This window comes from Alligator sinensis, unplaced genomic scaffold (genome assembly GCF_000455745.1).
Source record: "Alligator sinensis unplaced genomic scaffold, ASM45574v1 scaffold30_1, whole genome shotgun sequence".
Taxonomy (NCBI): Eukaryota; Metazoa; Chordata; order Crocodylia; family Alligatoridae; genus Alligator; species Alligator sinensis.
In genome coordinates, this window is record NW_005842060.1 from 1,143,464 (window position 1) to 1,162,322 (window position 18,859).

Below are 18,859 nucleotides of genomic sequence, written 5' to 3' on the forward strand. Positions count from 1 at the left end.
CCCCCCCCGTTGGCCCTGCCTGCACTTTTTTGATGCATTTAATATCTTATTGGGAAATATTTTTGTAGTTTTCTTAGTCATATGTTTCCTTTAATATCCTTAAATCACATGGTTTGAATATTGCCCTCCTTGTAAGTGTCATTTCCTATTAATGAAGTAAAAATTAGATACGTTTTCTGTTGAGGGGAAAATCTCATCACCGGTTTAAAACAGTTATATGTGAATTTATTTTAAAGAGAACATCAAAAGCAAGAGGGGTTTGGCTTAAAATATTACTGTCAGAGTGCTGTTTATGGGCTCCCCAAGAGCTAGGTGTGACTGACCCCCATGAAAAGACAGCTGTTGCATCTAGAGTGTCCTTCTGTGTTCAGGTTTCATTCATTCCTTAGGATTCTGTGTTCCAAGAATCTGGATTTAAGAGACTCTCATAAGGCTACTTCTGTAAAACCTGTACAAGGAGAAAAGTCAATGCAGGTTTATCTGTAAATTTTCCCAAGACTTAGACTTCTGAATTGCTGCAGAATCTACTTCAAGAAGTGCAGGAGAATTATTGTAAATTGCAGGATATTCTGCATGTGAGGAAAAGTGGCTTCTACTAATAAGTTTTTATTTCATCTTGCCAAGAGTATTTGGAATATACTATGAACAGTTGCCTCAACAGCAAAAGTGGTGGATAAAAGATACTGTATTCCAATTGTGGAAAGAAAATATTATAATTCATACCTGGAATAGGTTTTTTTGGGAGTCATGGCAACCAATAAAAATAATACACTGTCAAATTAAGAGCTTTCCCAGGTACGAGTCCCCAAATAACCTAGCTTTATTCAGTTGTAAATGTTACTCTGTGGGTTTATAATTCAGAATTTCAAATAGGCTTAAATGGAGGTATTTTCTGAAATAGCAATGAATGTACAAATTTTATTGTTAAATTGCCCCAATAATATAGAGAATGAGCTAAATTCCTTGTTTAGTTCTGTTTGCAACTGTCACACGGTATCTTAGCCAGCTGCTTCAGATGCTGCAGGTACTGCTTTTTAATCTTGAACATCCGTGGTCACGAGAGAGGATTAGTGGCTGTAGAATTCAAGGATCCCAAGTGAAGTTCAGTCAATAGTGAATCATTTTCCTGTCTTGAGGGCTTAGATTTCTTTAGTGTGATGTCCTTCATATACTGAAGGATCCCAATGCCATTATGTCTCTCTCAAGATGCATACACCTTTGCCACAAATAAAAATAGATCCCATGCCTACTCAAGAAAGAGTAAAGTACCAAGCCCTTATTTTAATAAATCAGTCGAACTGCCTAGAAAGAGACTGTGGGTGCGTCCAGATGAGTACGAACGTGCAGGGTTGTGTGTTTGCTGCGGCAAAAATAGCAGTGGCACAACATTTTGTCACAACATGTGCCCCTGCACAGGTGTTTGGTGTGGGGCAAAATGGCCATTTCCCCACTCCTTCCGGTTTTCAGGAGAAGCCGGGACACAACTAGAGGAAGGGAGACTCTCTGGTCTGCAGCCAGAAAGTCTCCCTAGAGGACCCAGCCTTTGTCAGTCAGCACATGCTCCTGGACTGTGCACCGCACCACTTTTTCAGCAGCATTTTTTCTGAACCCAGGATCTTGTGTTATATGTTGGTGCCGTGCTGCAAATTTGCAGTGAGGTGAATGGTTGCACATGTCCTGCATGCAGTTTGTGATGCCTCGGATAGCTTTGAGGTGCCACAAACCACATGTGTGTTCTCATGTGAACGTGCCCTGTGATTCCAGAATATAGCTTTCTGCTACATCTGTGAGGTATGTTAACTTATTTAATGTGCATATGAGAACCTAAATTTACTTTTTGTTGACTCTGTGGATGGCAATTAATGTGTCACTTTATTTTCACAATATGTTCTGTGCTGGCCAGCCTGGAAGCGCTCCTACTTGCATTTGTGACTGGAGTAATTTTATTTCTGAATGCCCTTGGATGAACACAAGTGGAATCCTGTCCTCATTGCCAGAAGTGCTGCATGCATTAAACAAACCAGAATAATTTGTTTTAATTGGGAGTATTTGAAATCTGTTGGAAACCAAATGGCTATGTATATTGGAACGATTTGAACTTATTGGAAGATTGGCCTGTGTACATAGAGTGGCCTCAGCAATTTTTTGAAGTAAATGAAATACTACCACAGAAACTTGTAGCTGCATTCCTTCTTGATGCAAGTAAAAACATGCAGTTTACTGTGCAACCTGTTCACTCCAAAAAAAGCTAGCAAGTGAAACCTTTGAAGAAATAATGAAAATTGTCCAAGAGTATCTGGCACCTAAGCCATTGATCATTGCAGAAAGGTTCAGGTTCCGTAAAAGAAATCAACTTGAAAGAGAATCTATTTCCCCTTTTATGATACTGCTATGGAAATTGTCAGAATTTTGCCATTTTAAGGACAGACTTAATGAGACCCTCAGAGACGCATTTGTGTGTTGGCTACCTAATGAAGCTGTAGAAAGGAAGCTCTTATCAGACAGAAACCTCATCTTTATACGTGCTGTTGAGATTGGAATAGCAATGGAAACTACAGAAAAGGATGCTATAGAATTGTATGGAAGAATGCCTATGGAAATAGGAATGAATGAGTTATTAAATATGCAATGGAAGAGCCAGTCCATGTAACAGCCAGATGTATGCTGTTGGTATAGAAAAGGTTCCTAAATCCCAGCTAACTGCTGGTTTAAGGAACTCTACTGCCTAAGTTGCAATAAAAAGATACATATTGAAACTGTATGCTGTATTAAGAAAAATAAAGAAGAGGTTAAAATAAAACTATATAAAACAGAATAATAGGGACAGTAGTTACATGTAGAGGCTAGGGTCAGATGGTCAAAAAGTACAAGGCTGAATTGATTCAATCTTTACAGGTTTCTGTAAACTGCTTAGATTGAACAAATAAGAAAAGTAACTGACATTTGCTTTTCAAAAGGTAGCCAGACCCCTCCAGTGGCCCATACCAGGAGCCAGGAGGTGCTAGAACTCACCTCCAAACCTGCCAGCCAGCGCAGAGAACCAGGAGATGGGTGTTTGCCCACCTATGCTCCCTTTTTAGCCTCCAGTCAGCTGAGGGGATGTGGGGGGAACCCCCCCCTCCAACCAGACTTACAGTTGGGGTCTCCCCAGTGCTGGGGAAGGGGGAGGAGGGAAGCCCCCAGTGGGGTGTTTCTCCCTCTCCCCCTGTGCCCAAAGCTGGTCACCCTAGACGTGCCCCCTTCTCAGTCCGGGCCATTGCTCAGTTGCTTGTTATGGACATATTATTGAAGCACAAGGCCTACAGGGATCTTAAGAGAAGAGAAAAACATTTTTGGAAGCCCCACAGCCAAGAGTTGTATTACAACTTGTATCTTCTTTAGGATTTACTAATGATTATAGTAGACTTGTACCAAACCTAGCCACTGTATTGTGTCCTCTAAAATTGTTTGTTGCAAATGGGTTTGGTCACATGAGCATCAGAAAGCATTCCTAGAAGCAACAAGGCTGGTAACTTTAACCCATCATTGCCTATCAAGTTATGTGACGATGCATATTTTGTGTGGCATCAAGGCTGTTATATTGCATACTATTTCTGATAGTACTTAATGGCCCATAGCATTTTTATCATTATTGCTTACAGCAGCAGAACAGAGTTATGCACAAAGACAAGGAAATGTTTAAGTCTGGAGGGGGTGCGGGTAAAGATTTTAACCAGTACCTATATGGGAGAAAGTTTACATTGGTCACGGATCACCAACCATTAGTATCAATTCTCCATCCTAAGAAAAGAGTGTCCAGGGCAGGTGCAGCATGTATGCAATGCTTGGCTCTCTTTTTAGTGAGTTACACTTAATGACATTGAAAACAAAAGATCAAAGGCACATGGAAATGCTCCTGGATACTTAAATTTATCTGCAAAGAGCCTCCTGTAGTAGAAGCAGTATCTACTAAAATTGTTAATTTATTTAATCTAGAATATGCCCCAGTGACCTGTAATATGATTGGGCAAGAAAACCAAGAAAGACCCCCCACTGATGCATATATCAAACCACCCTGAGAATTTAGGAATATATGGGCATTCCTAATTTAGCTCCTTTTTATGCAAGCAAAGATGAACTTGCTATACATCAAAGATGTGTCATGTGGACAATTCATGCTGTTATAGCTAATATATTTTGCAAAACAATTTTAGAAGATCTGCACATAGGTACACATAGGTCACCTAGGAGTTGTAAAAATTGAAGGTACTTGCCGGAAGTTTTGAATGGTGGTCAGGTATTGACCAAGAAATAGAACACCCTGCTAAGGATTGTATGGGGTACCAACAGCTACAGAATATACCCAGACTAGTCCATTACACCCCTGGGAATGGCCATCTATCTATTCCTTGGCAATGGCTCCATATTGGTTTTGCAGAACCATTTTTGAGAGACGATGTACCTAGTCAGACTATCCTAGCAGGGTGCAGGGCCTGGGACAAATCAGCCTGTGTGGGGCCCTGATGTGAAGAAGCTGGCAACGGGGTGGTGAGCAGCCAGATACGAAGCTGGCAGCAGTGTGGAGTCACCAGCACTAGCTGGGCCCTGTAGGAGGGGCCACAGCCGCTCTGCAGGGCCCCCCAAAGTACGGAGCCCGAAGCAGTCGCCCTGATTTGCCCCCCTGCTGGGGATGGCCCTGTATCTAGTGTAGTGGTTCCTAACTGCAAACCTGCCAGGGTTGTTGCAATGCTGCTACCATGGAATGAAATTGTCCTGTGTGCCTCTCTGTTTAAGGGGTCATGTTCGAAGTGAACTGAAAAGTGGTTACAGCAGAAATGTGTCCCTGCCTGCTTTACACAGGCAGGCCCACCACTTCTGTTGCAGCTCTCCCTAGTTTGGGTCTGGTGTACTTCCTGAAAATGGGGTGCATGGGGGGCGTTCTACCTGGTGGCAGCACTGTTTCTCCAGGCTGCCACCGCCACTAAGTAGAACTGTCCCATGCACCCCAATTTCAGGAGCTGAACTAGGAAGACCTGAAGCAGAATCACCATGCCTGCCCCTGTAATGTGATGCAGGCCTTTCTGCTCCAGCATGCTTCTGTTTGGCTCCAAAATGCTTCCTAAAAACAGGCCTGCAGGATAGTTCCATCTGCCCTGCTTGTCTCTGTTTCCAGGAGATCCCATGCAGGGTTGGACCAGGAAGGGATGTGGCAGGATCACATGCTCCTGCCATTGCTGCTTTCCTATCTGGATCTGCAGAAGGTGTACAATTTGGTGGGGCAAATGTAATATAATTATAATTGCTAATGCAATAATTAATAACATTACGATGCAAGTATTATGATGTGCACAATATATTTAAATTATTTTAAAAATGGGGTACTGCTAAATTTTGACGAGTTTTGCAGCGGTACCTTGAATCTAAAAAGTTTGAGAACCAATGACTTAGTGGTTATGGACTTCCACTCGAAATGGCCAGAAGTTTTCTACATGAAAACCATTAGCACAGATGATAGAAAAATTGTGACATTTGTTTACGAACACTGGATTATGGGAACAAGTTGTAACTGACAGTGAGCCACAGTTCAGTTCAAATGAGTTTCAAAGGTTCATGAAGAAAAATGGCTTCTGACGTATCAGTTCTGCACCATATCATGCAGCTACCATTGGCCTGGCTGGACAGTTTGTATAGTCTTTCAAAAATGCCTTGCTGTCCTTGAAGAACAGCAGAAGATGGTTTGCTTTTTCCCTGCATACCAGAATGCAGTACATGCTACAATGAATGAGACTGGCAGTGCTGTTCATGGACCAGAATCTTAGGTCATGGCTGGACTTGTTAAAATTAAACTTGCAGCAACACATTGTACGTCTCCAGACAAGTAGGCCATGACAAGGGGGATAGGTGCCCCTCGGCAGCTACGTAAGGGTATTGGTGTGCAATTGGAGAGTTAATAAATGTCAGCCTGTGATTGTGAGTGGACAAACAGGTCCATTGTTCTACACCGTGCAAGTAGTGCCTAATATTTGGTGTCACCACATTGATCAGTTACAAGATATAAGAGTGACCACCGAGCACAGCATAGAAAGCAACGGTTGGAGCCTTCTCTGTTGCTGGGCCCCTGGTTTTGCAGCCTACCATAATAACCAGTTATGCTACATCAGAAAGTAGCTATGCTGACCTGGCAGGATCTCATAACACTGAGCAACCTACATCTATTAAGGAGATGTCTGAATCTGACATGGGTGAAGGAAGACCAACTCTGCACGACTGTGTTCAGGACAGTGGTAGTCACTGCTCAGGAAGGAAATGGAAACATGGATCTAATGTAGTGGTTTATGAAGTGCATTCTCAGGGAAGTGGTCAAAAAGGTGATTTACATTACTCAGAAATGTAAGCCACCTGAGATGCTTGCAGTCTGTGCATTACATCACTGTTGTTTCAAAAGGGGGTACAAGATGTGAGACATGAATGTGCATGTGAGAATATAAATTTAGTTTTTGTTGAATCTGCTGAGAGCAATTCATGCCAAGGTTTACTTTATGTTCACAATATTTTGTTCTGGCTAGTCTGGCGGCACTCTTACCCACATTTGTGGCTGGAGGCATTTTATTTCTGAATGCACTTGGACAAATGCAGCATCTGCCTTGTGAGCTTCTCCTTCATTGACAAGAAAATAAATCTTTTATGGTTGATTTGATGAGGAGTATTTAATTAACCACATTTAGTTCTTTTCCCTCCTTTGCCTCCATCTGAAAACAGTCACCACATTTTTCTGAGAGTTATGAAACCACCTTCCTCTTGAACTATGGACTAGGTGTGTGGTTTTTTTTACTTAAAAGGCAATAATCTTTTCTCATTAGGTTTCCAATACTGTGCCTTTTTAGAAGCTTCCATCTCTCGTGGGCGCAGTTATCCTTCAGTCTTTCCTCTCACGCCACCATGCCTACTATCACCTGAGTTAGTTCCTAGATGGGAACTCAGTTAAACTGATAATATTTTGTTCTTATGAAAACCTGCTGCAGCAGTGCAGGGAGGGGAGGATTTAAGATGGCCATCCAATAATTAGATTCTATACATGGAACATTTTAACAAATTTATAAATTTTCTGTATATAGAATCTAATTTATTGGGAGATCATCTTAAATTCAGAATTCTTTGGCTCAGATAAATGAGGTTGTTATTTCATATAGGATGACTGGAAAGATGAGGCATTCGTGGCAGGGGTTCCTTGCACCCTAAGTACTAGTGAGAAATAGTATCAAGCTATTTATTTATTTAACATGTTCTTTCCCAAATTGCACTTGAATTATTGAGACGGAAAACTTCTTAGCATTTTTCTTTTGTAGGTCCATATCCTTGTACCAATAAAGAAAGTCTGAACTTTTCCCACAGCTGTCTTTGTCCTTTGCTGAAAGGATGGAAGGCCAACCTATATGTCAGAAATTATCAAAATGGGTTTCAGGATGTGTTAAGCTTTGTTGCCAACTGGCTGTTAGATCCTATGTAATATTAGAGTTCATTCTGCTTCGACAACCCTCCACTTCTGCAAATCAGGCATTTAGAATTCCACTTTTAGCAAATACTGTTAATGGATGGAAATACCTTGAATAAAGGATGCTCTCGGCAGAATGCTTTACAATATTTTTTCAGGTAGGGATGCATTGCTCATAGTGTATATTAGGAAGTGCTTATGAATCACGTAAGAGTGATTCCACTCTATTCCAGAGTGATATAAATGGAAGAAACAAAGGTTACATGTCTATGCAATAACCGGAATTGTTTAAGATGTGTTGCTTGTATATTCCATGACCTGCCTTTCCCAGCTACTAAGGAATCCTGTTACAAACTAGATCCTTGGTTGCAAAGGGACCACATACATAACAGTTACCCCACACTACTTTAATGCCCTTGATACACATAAAAGTGTGAGCAAATCCATGGCTTCAGTGGCAGCTGTTTGCCAAAAAATTCTCCTGTCAGGTGTAAGGCATATATGTGCACCAGTGTACGAAGGGAAAATATCTTGAAGAACTTCAGCACAGAGAAGCAACTTTTCTTTAATATTTGTGATATTGCAGGCTGCATAGTACAATTTTTGTGTATTTATAAATAACTGTGAATACTTGTTTTTGGTTAGTGCTTTGGTTTTGAAGTAGAGACTAGTGAGGATGCCTGGAGGTAAACATATCAATAGGGGTTTTTTTTGTCTCTCCATTCTTCAGCTGTCAACTGCAGTTGGATGACTTAAACTTATATGTGGTTGGATGTCCTAAAGAAGAAATCCATCAGGCAACATAAGACTCCAGTGAACTTCATTGGGTCTTAAATATTTTAGAACTAGATTTATTACCATATTAATGTCTTACGGCTTCTCAGTTGGGGAATGAAAGCTGGTGTATCTAACTTCCATGTAAACAAAAGTCTGTCCTCCTGAAACATCAGTATTTTTAGCTTAATACATTAACATCTGTTTATGGTTTCTCTAGCCGGTTTGGAGACTGCGATACAGTATTTGAGCAAATTTTAATATAGACTATTCTTTGGTAAACATTATTGGTACATGGGTGGTAGTTGGACTTAGTCCTTGTTGAGTAAGGCATGGTGTTCAGGTAAAATTAAATAACTTCACAAATCGGTGTTGCCTCACTGGTATATCTTGTTGGAAAAGGAAAGCCGTGCTTAATATTTTTGTAGGAAAGGTGTGCATCTATTTTTCCTGATCTTTTCTTGTCCATGCTTTTTTAGGTGACTTTCTCCCATCCCCAACAGCTGTTGCGTAAGTTAAAAAAAAAAAAATATTGCTTGCAAAAAATATTGATTCTCCCTAGTATGCAAACTAGTAATTTTGGCATTATATTTCTTACGAATATTGTGGAAATATACTGTGCAAGAGTTTTAAAAAAAAAGTAATAAGTATTACTTTGCATCTAAAGTAACATGTCTTTGGGAAGCTATGGCAATTCATGTTGCTGCTGTTCCCCTTCTGCCACACTATTGGACTTGTGGGGAAGCCCATGGGTTGGATGATGAGGCCTTGCATGCTGGATTGTGTGAAGTCATGCTGCAGCAGGACCTGGCACAAAGGATTGCGGCTGTGGCCCAGTTGCTTGCATGCTGACCCTACATTGCATTTTACTTGCGGGCCCGCCCTATGTCTCTTGTCAGGCCTGCAGTGCCAAAAGCTTGAGCACCAGTGTTACAGAAAGTATTGTTTTCTTGTTAAGGGAAAAGGCAGAATTAAACATGGGTTAATTTAAACCTTAGCATCTGTAAGCATGGTTAAAATGAGGTGTTTGATAAAGCTGCTATCCTTCAATAAAGCTGTGAACTTTTTATTACAGAATGTTTATAAGTTGCATACCTCATATCTGCTGAATAAGCATCAGAACCGTCTGTCCAAATACAAGCACAGAACAGGAAGTGCTCTTGATGTGACTGCTCTGTCCATAGACTTAAAAAAAACCAACAACAGTTTTCATACCTTTTGATTCGGAGGTGCCATTGTTAGCAAAAATGCACGTTTGCTTATAATCGATGCCCTTCCCTTTATCGTCTATTTCTGGTAAAGCACTATGGAAGCAAGTAACATGAAATGTTAGGTATTGATGTTTTCTTATAGGAATCCACAAACCCAATTTAATCTGTTTTTAAATTGAGATTTAATTCTAGCTCAGTTCTAACACTGTGGATAAAAGGGCTGACATCTTTTTTTTTGAAGTTGAGAACAGTTGATCTTCAAAGGATTGCAGTTTTATTTCTTTAAGAAATTAGACATGATTTTGCATTTACAAAGACAGTAAAAATCTGTGGAATATATTCAACTAGTGATGTTAAATCATTTGTGGAAGTCATTTGGAACAGACTCTGGCAATTCTGTTCCCTACATTTCCCTGCTGTCTGCCTCTGTGATATTTTGAAACCCTCATTGAATTGCTTGCTTGCCAGAAGAATGCATGCCTAACTTCGTGTCCGTACATGAGGGGTCCTGACTTTGTTTAGTAAACCTCTTAGATATGAATTATCTACAGAGTTTTGTTCTTGAAGTGTGTGGAATATTTTTGTGAGGGGCAGGATTTTGTAGGGTGATATTTTTCTTGGACCAGTGGTCTAGTTGGGATAGAGGCAGGCAAGCTTTTGAATGGAAGACATTCTTCTGCAGGTCTGAGGGGTAAAAGGAAGCACAGTGTGTATATATATATAATAATAAAAAAAAAACAGCTGGAAGGAGGAGGAGAGAAATTCCCAGGGGTAGCTGGCCAACAATTAGCTGAAGAAGAGGAGCTGATTACTGGGAGATGAAGACCTGCAGAAAGACAGGAGAGTCATTACCACCTTTTACGTATGGGAAGAATTCAGGAATCAAGTAGGTTATAATGCACCTAAAACCAATATTAGTGTTAAGTTCCTGGCTCTTAATGACCAGCTAGCTTGTGAATTTTTGTTCACAAGTTTGCTTCTTTTAAAGGTGTTAGGTAGATTTCCCTTGAGCATGAGATTTGTTCTGTGAGAATTGAGCTCCTGGTGGCATATATGTCTGTTTATATATTTTTTTTTCTGTTCCAGTTCATTCTGTTGCATAGTTGCTGTTTAATTTAACCTGTGTAGTTGCCACGAGGACATTTTGTGCATTGGGGAAGGCATTTGTAGGAACCATGGATTTTGATGGTTGAATGTTTTTGAGGTACAGATTTGCTGGACTTTATAAAAAATATATATGGTTAACTTCAGAACCTTCATCAATATTCAAAGATGTACAGCTACTTTACGAAGTTAACTACTAAAATATGTAATGTGCCTTTGATTTGTTTTTTTAAACTGTGTGATTTCCCCCCCCCCCCGTTTTTCCTATCTAATGAAAAAATGGTGAAAGGATGAAGCACTTCCAAATTGTTTAGCTTCTGTCACAATAAAATGACACACTTCTGCATCTATAAATATATTTATGACTAGAGCATATAAGAGAGAACTAAACAACATACAAACATAACACAGGTAACTAATATGAAACTCAATTATTTAAATGCATCAACATCACAGTTTAGAATTTGGCTTTTAGACTTGTATATTCTAATTAATGCTGCCTTACTGAAATGCAGTCCCCTGTGGTGGGGAGTTGGCAGCTGTTCAAAAGCACAAACCAGTATTAGGAAATTGTTTGAGACAAAGAGGTGAAGAATACTGCTCAGTCAAATTATGGCTCTTGCCATTTTACAGTGTCTGAGTACAATGCCAGGACACTAGTTCTGAGTAGAAAGGTACTATTTAGGACAGTGCTTGGCAATTAGTAACTGGTGAGTTGAAACAGCCCAGCTTGACTCTAAAGGAGGGTCAACCCTTCCAGCCTGGCCACCACTACTGCCATGTCTCTATGTTGTCTAACCACAGTGTGGGCAAAGCCCACCATCACTGGAAAAGTGACGAAGCTTTGTTCCTCATTTGTGTATAGCGTTCAGATCTTTAAAAGACAAATTGGTTTAGGATAAAAATTTAATATTGCAACTACTTACTTTGACACAGGTGAACTGAACCAAAAAAGGATCTTGCCAACATTTGTTGCTCTAAGGTGGCTTTACTTTAAACAGTTCAACAAGTTAATAATGACAAATTTTGGTGCTATATGAACAAACAGTATAGTGTGCTGGAAAAACAATTAACTACTGCAATTTTATACCAAGTGCACTTTCTAAGATATGTGACTAGCTTACTCTGTATTAAATATATGTATAAAAACCTTAATTTTTAAAGATAAGCAAATTAGCCATCAATAGCTTTTTTCTGCAAAAGGTATAGTAAAGGTAGGCTGCTTACTACAACTGCAGAATGAAATGAAGTATTTTCTGATTTTTACTAGTTTTGCATGCACACGCACATTGCTGAGTCAGATTTTCACAGCTCTTGCATAAAATCAAATGTTTGTGGGCCAGAAGGGGACCTCTAGAAATGTTTCCAATTCAACTATGTGTACAGAAGCAGTATCAGGTATACTTAGACCAGTGAGGGGTGAACCTTTCCGACAGGTGTGCTACGTTTAGCCCTGTACCCTTCCCAAGTGCCAGTGCAATTCCCTTCTTCCGCCTGATTTCCTGCTTTACTTTTCGGTTCCTGCCATGTGTCACTATATTGCCTGCCCCTTCTCTGATCTGCCATGTGCCACACGTAGAGGTTGCCTGTCTACTTGTGGAACCTGTGCCACACATTGTCCACCCCTTGCTAGTTTCCAGACAGAGGGCCTGAAGATGAAGTCACCTGAACAGAATTAAAGACCAGCTGCAAGGGCTGCATGGTGGGGGTATTTTTCATATTGTCCATAAACTCAAGTCCCCAGAAAGTGGAAATTACCTTTAACGCAGTCTAAGGTATTCTCTAGAAAATAAAAGGAAGTGCTTGCAGTACTGCTTCTGTGGCACATGGGGTTTGCTGTAGGATAGCACTCTGTTGTAGAGGACAGTGGTAGCTTTGTGGATGTTCATGCTCTGGAATAGCTCCCAGTAACATCAACAGGGAAGGAAGTATGAAATATAATTTCAAACATTGGGTGCTAGAGGTTGGTGTTGTAGGCTGATTTGAAATAAAATCTGACCTGTTGATATTCTGTGAGAAAAGATGCATAGCTTGCTGATAGCCTGTGAAGACTCTTGAACTTAAGGACAAAAAAAATCTGTTTGATAGGGAAGCCATTTGGGAGATGCAAAGAGAGGGATGGTATGGTCAATGTGGCAGACTGGGAAAATGATGCTTAACGGAGTATCCTGAAGAAGTAGGAGTGTAACAAATATGTATTTCTTGGGCCACAGCGAAGGTGGTTGTAGCAATCAAGATGTGAGATAAGAGCCTGGATGACAGTTTAAAACTGTCTGAGTGGAATGGAAGGAGCTGTATTTTAGAGGTGTTAAGCAGACAAAAATTGGCAAGATTTTGATGTAACCTGAATACAGGGATGTAGACAGAGGTCTGAGTTGCAGATTATTGACTGAATGACAGGCAAATTGTTGGTGACTTCTAGAGCAATTTAAAAGGAAGTAGTGAGGAGGGGTTGGTAAAGAAGGATGAATTTTGTTTTACATTGTAGTTTTAGTTCAGTAAAATAATTTTTTAAATATTTAAAATATTTAAAGCTTAGCTTATTTAATGTTAGAATATATTATAATATTTAATTATTTTAAATATTTAAAAATATTTCTGTTGCTCTTTGAGGACTTAGCCAAATGTAAAATCTGATATTTTTTTACCACTTTTGAATTAGATATGTAGAAATTAACCTTCTATTTATTTTGGACAGGAAAAAGGTATCTTAATTACATTGCTTAGCTAACTTAGAAGTTTTTTACTGATGTTTTCTCAAAGTTTAAAAAACTAACACAAATCAAGGTAAAATCAAACTTGTAAAGGGAAAGAATCATGCATTTATTATAAATATCATTTATTAAAACCACAAAAATTTTAACATGTTGAATTAGAAAGATGAGAGAGGCAGTGTTGACAAGTTTAGATATTTAAATCCTATAAGACTCTATCTGGGTGCCAGGTAAAAGCTCTGCAATATGATTGCTTAATATAGTGCTTAAGGGTTCTTAATAATCCAATTAAGACATACACAGATTTTAAAAAATTACATAAATGACTGTTTACTGTGCAGAATATAATACAGAACGTACCATTTGAGAGGAGTAATTCTGTTCATTAAAAAAGATGTGTGGTTCTGAAAGCTGAATGTTATTTCTGTTCTTTTGAGATGCAATAAATCCTGAATGCACGATTTTAAGGGCTGACTCCTGACTTACAGGTTTGTGCAAATGACCTGTTCATTTGCTGTGTTTATGAATAGAATGTTATATCGACAATTTTTTAGCTTAAAGAACTTATGGAGCCACTTTTGAGAGTAGCTGCAATAATACTGTGTTGGTTCCTTGAATGAAATATACAGAGTTTTTAATCAAGTAGCTACATAGTTTGTTTGTTTGTTTTCTTTACAATTCCAGGGCCGCTGAGATCCTTTACTCTTTGGCGTTGGTACAGTGCAAGAAATCTGACAAGATGAATGCCTTTCCTTCAGTGGACCATTATAAGTTGTTGACAGAAGCTAGGAGGAACCTAGGACTCTTTCAACACCATGATGCCATCACTGGAACATCCAAAGATTGGGTAGTTGTGGATTATGGCACTAGGTAAAGGCAATTAATAAAAGATAATGTAAACTTACATCTTTATTTTCTAACTTACTCTTTAGGTCTTAATACTAGTACATACATTTAATACAGCTACCAAATATCTGTTAATAAGAAAATAGTGTTATTTCTACTTTGTGCTTATTATGTTGCCTTTCATGTGAATATCTCAAAGTGCTTTACAAATATAGGGAAGTAGTCTCCCAATTTTCCAGAATAAGAGGCTATAACTTATGTTGGTGTTTCAGAAGAAGGTTGAAAGGGAAGTCTGATCTTTGCTCTAACAAGGTAGCTGTTCTATTCAATAATAGGCACTTCTGCAGTAATCACTGCCACGAATAAGCAGTGATTAAAAATATATATGTTAGCTAAGCATTATGTGATTAAATTAATCTTCCCTGCTATGTGACTCCTAACTTTAATCTGGGATATTATTTTCATGTTGTCAAATTTATTAGTTTATTTGCAGATAGCAGTGTTGATTTCCTTCCAGTTTCTGAAGTTAATTGTTTTTTCTCTACTGTGAAATGGAGTGTGGACAGGCAAAACAATCATATTGGTTTTAAATTGCAGCTGTTTACTGTGTGTTGCACTGGAACAATGCAACTGTTTAGTCTGTCCACTTTTATAGTGATTGAAATAAAGCTAAATCTCAGTTACTTTAACCCCAGGTGAAGCTGTTCAGCTCCACTTACACAGATGTAGGAGCTCCGCCTACACATATGTAGGAATGGATAGACAAAACAGTTGCTTTGGTTCTGTGCAATAGACAGTTTCCTGTATTTGTTTAAATGGAGTTAAACCAGAGGTGGGCAATTATTTATGCCTGAGGGCCACATGGGGAGTTTGGATGAGCTCTCATGCCTTGGGAATGCCCCCCGCCATGAAACAACTCACCAAAACTCCCTATGGGGAATTGGGTGGGCGGGGAGCAGTGTTCAGGAGTGGGATGGGCAGGCGAGGCCAGGGTCATGGGGCCGGGTAGTGGGGTGGTGACAACTCAGGGCCAAGGACTGGACCGAGCCATGATCCACTCCCTGCATGCCTTACCCTGTGGGGAGGTGGGGTGTGGAGGATGTGTGTGTGAGTGGGAGGGCTGCCTGGGCGCTAGGGGTGAGGGGTAGGAGAGGGAGAAAGGGGGCACATGCAGCAGAACTCATCTGGGCAGTACTGTTCACAGCTGTCCTTGTGGTGCTCTGCATGTCGTTCCCCCTCCCCCCCCCCGGTTAAACTGTTTCATTCAGGTATAAAGGTGCTATGCTTTAGCTGTACTTCAATCAGTGGACAGATGAAAAAGTTAGGTTTGTTTGCCTGATGCATTCCTTTGAATACTAAGTTTTCCTGTAATATGGTATATTGGTACATTTGTCCACAACCAGAATAATCTTACAGTATTCCCAGGCTAGTTAATAAAGTAGCACTACAGCTTTAAAGTATGTGTGTGTATGTGTATTGTTACTCTCTCTCTCTCTCTCTCTCTCTCTCTCTCTCTCCCATCCCCTCATATTAGTACTGTATGTGTGTATACAGGACTACTACTACCACATATATACTATGCTACTATATAGTAAAGTATATGTGTGTGTGTGTGTGTGTGTGTATGTATGTATATAAATAATAATAATAGTAACAATACATGCACAGTATCACAAATTGTACAGTATTCCTCTGCTAGTTAATAAAATAGCAATGCTGCTATAATATTTATGTATCTATAGATATCTATCTATAGATATAGATATTTATTTATTTTTTTTTAAAGGAGCATTGCTACTTTATTAACTAGCACAGGAATACTGTAAGATTACTGTGGTTGTGGACAAATGTAACAGTGTGTGTGTGTGTGTGTGTGTGTGTATATGTATGTGTGTATACGTGTATATGTATACACCCCCTCATGGATATATGAATGTGCATTTATAAATATGTAAATTATTTAATTAGAACATCTCCAGTAATCTGAAAAAATTATACTTGAAAGCTTGTTGAACTGATGTCTTAATGGTAGAAAATTGTAATATGTAAGTTAGTATTTGAAACTGTCTTTTAAAAGATGAATGTTTCTGACTCTTACATTCATAGGGTGTGTTTAAAAAGTCTGTATATCTGTTTCCTTTGTAAAGTGAAAAAAGATGGATTGGTTCTGATTTGACAATCCTTGCTTTGAAAAGTTGATGCTAATGAGTTAAGTTTAAATTATTCCTGCCCTTTAATTTCTGTTTATGATATAAAATAGTTAACTTTCTAAGCGTGTACTTAATAATAATACCAACAAGAACTTTGAGTTTACTTCAGTTACTATGTAGATTGCTTATGTTAATTCTTCACTGCTTGACAAAGGAGATATCAACGTTTTGATTAAGCATTACCAATTCCTTTACATTATAAGTAGTTTAGACTACCTTAGGCTTTAAAACAGGTAACGTTTTCTAGCATCGAAATCCAATGGGAGCATCTAGGTATTCAGCACTGTTTTAAATTATGCCAATTCTCTATAGTTAAAAATCTTACTTTAGGTATGCATTTTTTTAAAACCATTAGCCCCAGGCTGCCTCCAGATGTTATTTTTGTGATGCTACAAGGTTTGCACAGATAAAAAACATTGTTGCTAACAAAGAAGCACATCAGTATTTTGATCTGTGAAATCTGTTGGGACTGATCATTAAATTGGTCAAGGTAGATACTTTCTGAAGGCATCACAAATCTTACACTATTCCAGATTGTCTCCTTTCATTGCAGGAGTTACAGCATCAGACAATACAAGATGTCATCTCTGCATAAGTACTGATAAGTAGATACATAGGCTAAGTAGTTTATGGCCACATTCTGGAGTTAAACTATTTGTACAGCCTTTGAAATATGCATTTGAGTAATTTGATATAGGTAAGTCACAGATATTAAGCCATAGACACCCAATTTTTTAGTGACTATGGGCCACGTGCTGTCAGGCAACATGCTGCATGGGCTGCACACCTCTGATCCATGTTTCAGCCCCTTCATGTGGTGGGCAACTCCTGCTGCACTGTACTAGTACTCCTGTTCTGTGCGGTTTCCCCTGAACCCACTTGCTATAGGCCCTTTCAATGCCGTGGGCTACACTACCCCACCCTGCCATCATGGGTTGAGGCAGGTAGTAGAAGCTGGAAGATAGAGGGGAAAGCCAGGAGTAGCAGGAGAGTGATAGGGGGAGTGGTGCTTGGATTGGGAGCTGGGTGGGGAGGGGGCACATTGAGCCCATGAGCACCAGTTTGACAATTCCATGTTAAGGTGAAAAATAGAAACTTAAATATGACTTCAAACATGTTTTCAAATGTCTCATGTTTGCATGCATTGATTATAAAACATATTGGTTAAGTAATATGACCAGGTTCTTCTATTGGACTTCTCATTTCTCTTCATATCTGTGGTCGTTAGCTATCTATAAGGCATAATTAGAGTATTATTATACATGTTATTTTATTTTTTTAAGTCCAAACAGCTTTTAAAGTGAACAGAAATTAAACAGTGCAAAATAAAGATAGTTAATGATAGTGTTCACAAGGTCACAAATTCAACTCAGCATGGGATCTTAGTTTTCAAGGGAAAAATCGGTTCATTTAATTCAAGTTCTAATTACCTCTGTATTAAACAGGCAAACTTTTATCTTTCTGTATACTAGTCTGAGGAGATATTTTTGGTACGTGGAAAAATAGGTCCTTATATATATATATATATATATATATATATATATTTTTTTTTTTTTAATCAAGCTTATGTGCCAAGAGACTTATGGAATGACTGGTGCATTTCAAGCAAATGTCTCAATTTAAATCCTGCTTTAGAAAAGTTAATCACTTGTCAAAAAATTTCAGTTGAGTGCAAAATTATCTACATACAGTGACGTTCATAGCCTTGCTTATCCATGCAAGACTGTTACATGTTAAATCTAAAACAAATTTGCCATTAAAACTTGTTGATACTGTATCTTCTCTGGAAATTAGTCAGAGGTAGGTAGGTTTTTATTCTGCATTATCACCTGATAGCTCTTTAGTTTACCAGCTAATTCAAAATGTCTCTTTTTCCTAAAGAAATTGAGTTCTTTGAGCTTACCAAACGTATCATTTATTTGTCTGAATTCCTTGTACTCCTCGGGGGTTCTCTCAGCCACCTTTTTCTGTAAAATGTAGTCATTGAAAGAGTTTTAATTTGGGTATGTACTTGCTTAGAAATATTTAGCTTAGCATAGCTCTCCTATCGTTTGGCAAAAATGCATGCATAAAAGTCGTTTTGTTATCACTTGGAACTGGAGAGAGATAATATGGTGCTTATTGCCTATAGGTGCTATGGGGCTTAGGGCCCTTATGAGATGATGTTTGTCTTCTGTTTTATATGGGAATAGGGGTCCTATACTACCCCTTTAAAAACCTGCCCCATTGGAGAGATCTCACCTGCCATGACTAGAGTTCAAGAATGATATAGTTTTATTTTTTTATTTTGCTATATGGGAGGATGTTCACCTTCCTCCCTGCCCCCCCCCTAAAAAAAAATCAAGAATGCAAACAGAAGAAAAAGGGCTCTGAAAGCACAGCACCGCATGGTTATTGAGAAATATGGGGTTCCACCATCCCCTGCACCTGTCTTCAGACTCCTGTCAGGGTAAAACAGAGTTCCAGAAAACAAAGAAAAATCAAACGGTTCTTTGCTGTTTCTGTGGCTTCAATAAGCTTCTCTTTCCC

The 18,859-nt window shown here is 39.0% G+C and overlaps 1 protein-coding gene across 1 annotated transcript in view; it reads left to right on the top strand.

Annotated features, from left to right (window-relative positions):
• Nucleotides 1–18,859, top strand: part of MAN2A1 (mannosidase alpha class 2A member 1) — a 229,426-nt gene that overhangs the window by 96,578 nt on the left and 113,989 nt on the right. The window contains exon 11 of the mRNA XM_025203529.1: nt 13,959–14,144. Within this exon, the coding sequence (XP_025059314.1) occupies nt 13,959–14,144 (186 nt within the window). The remainder of the gene's footprint in view (nt 1–13,958; nt 14,145–18,859) is intronic.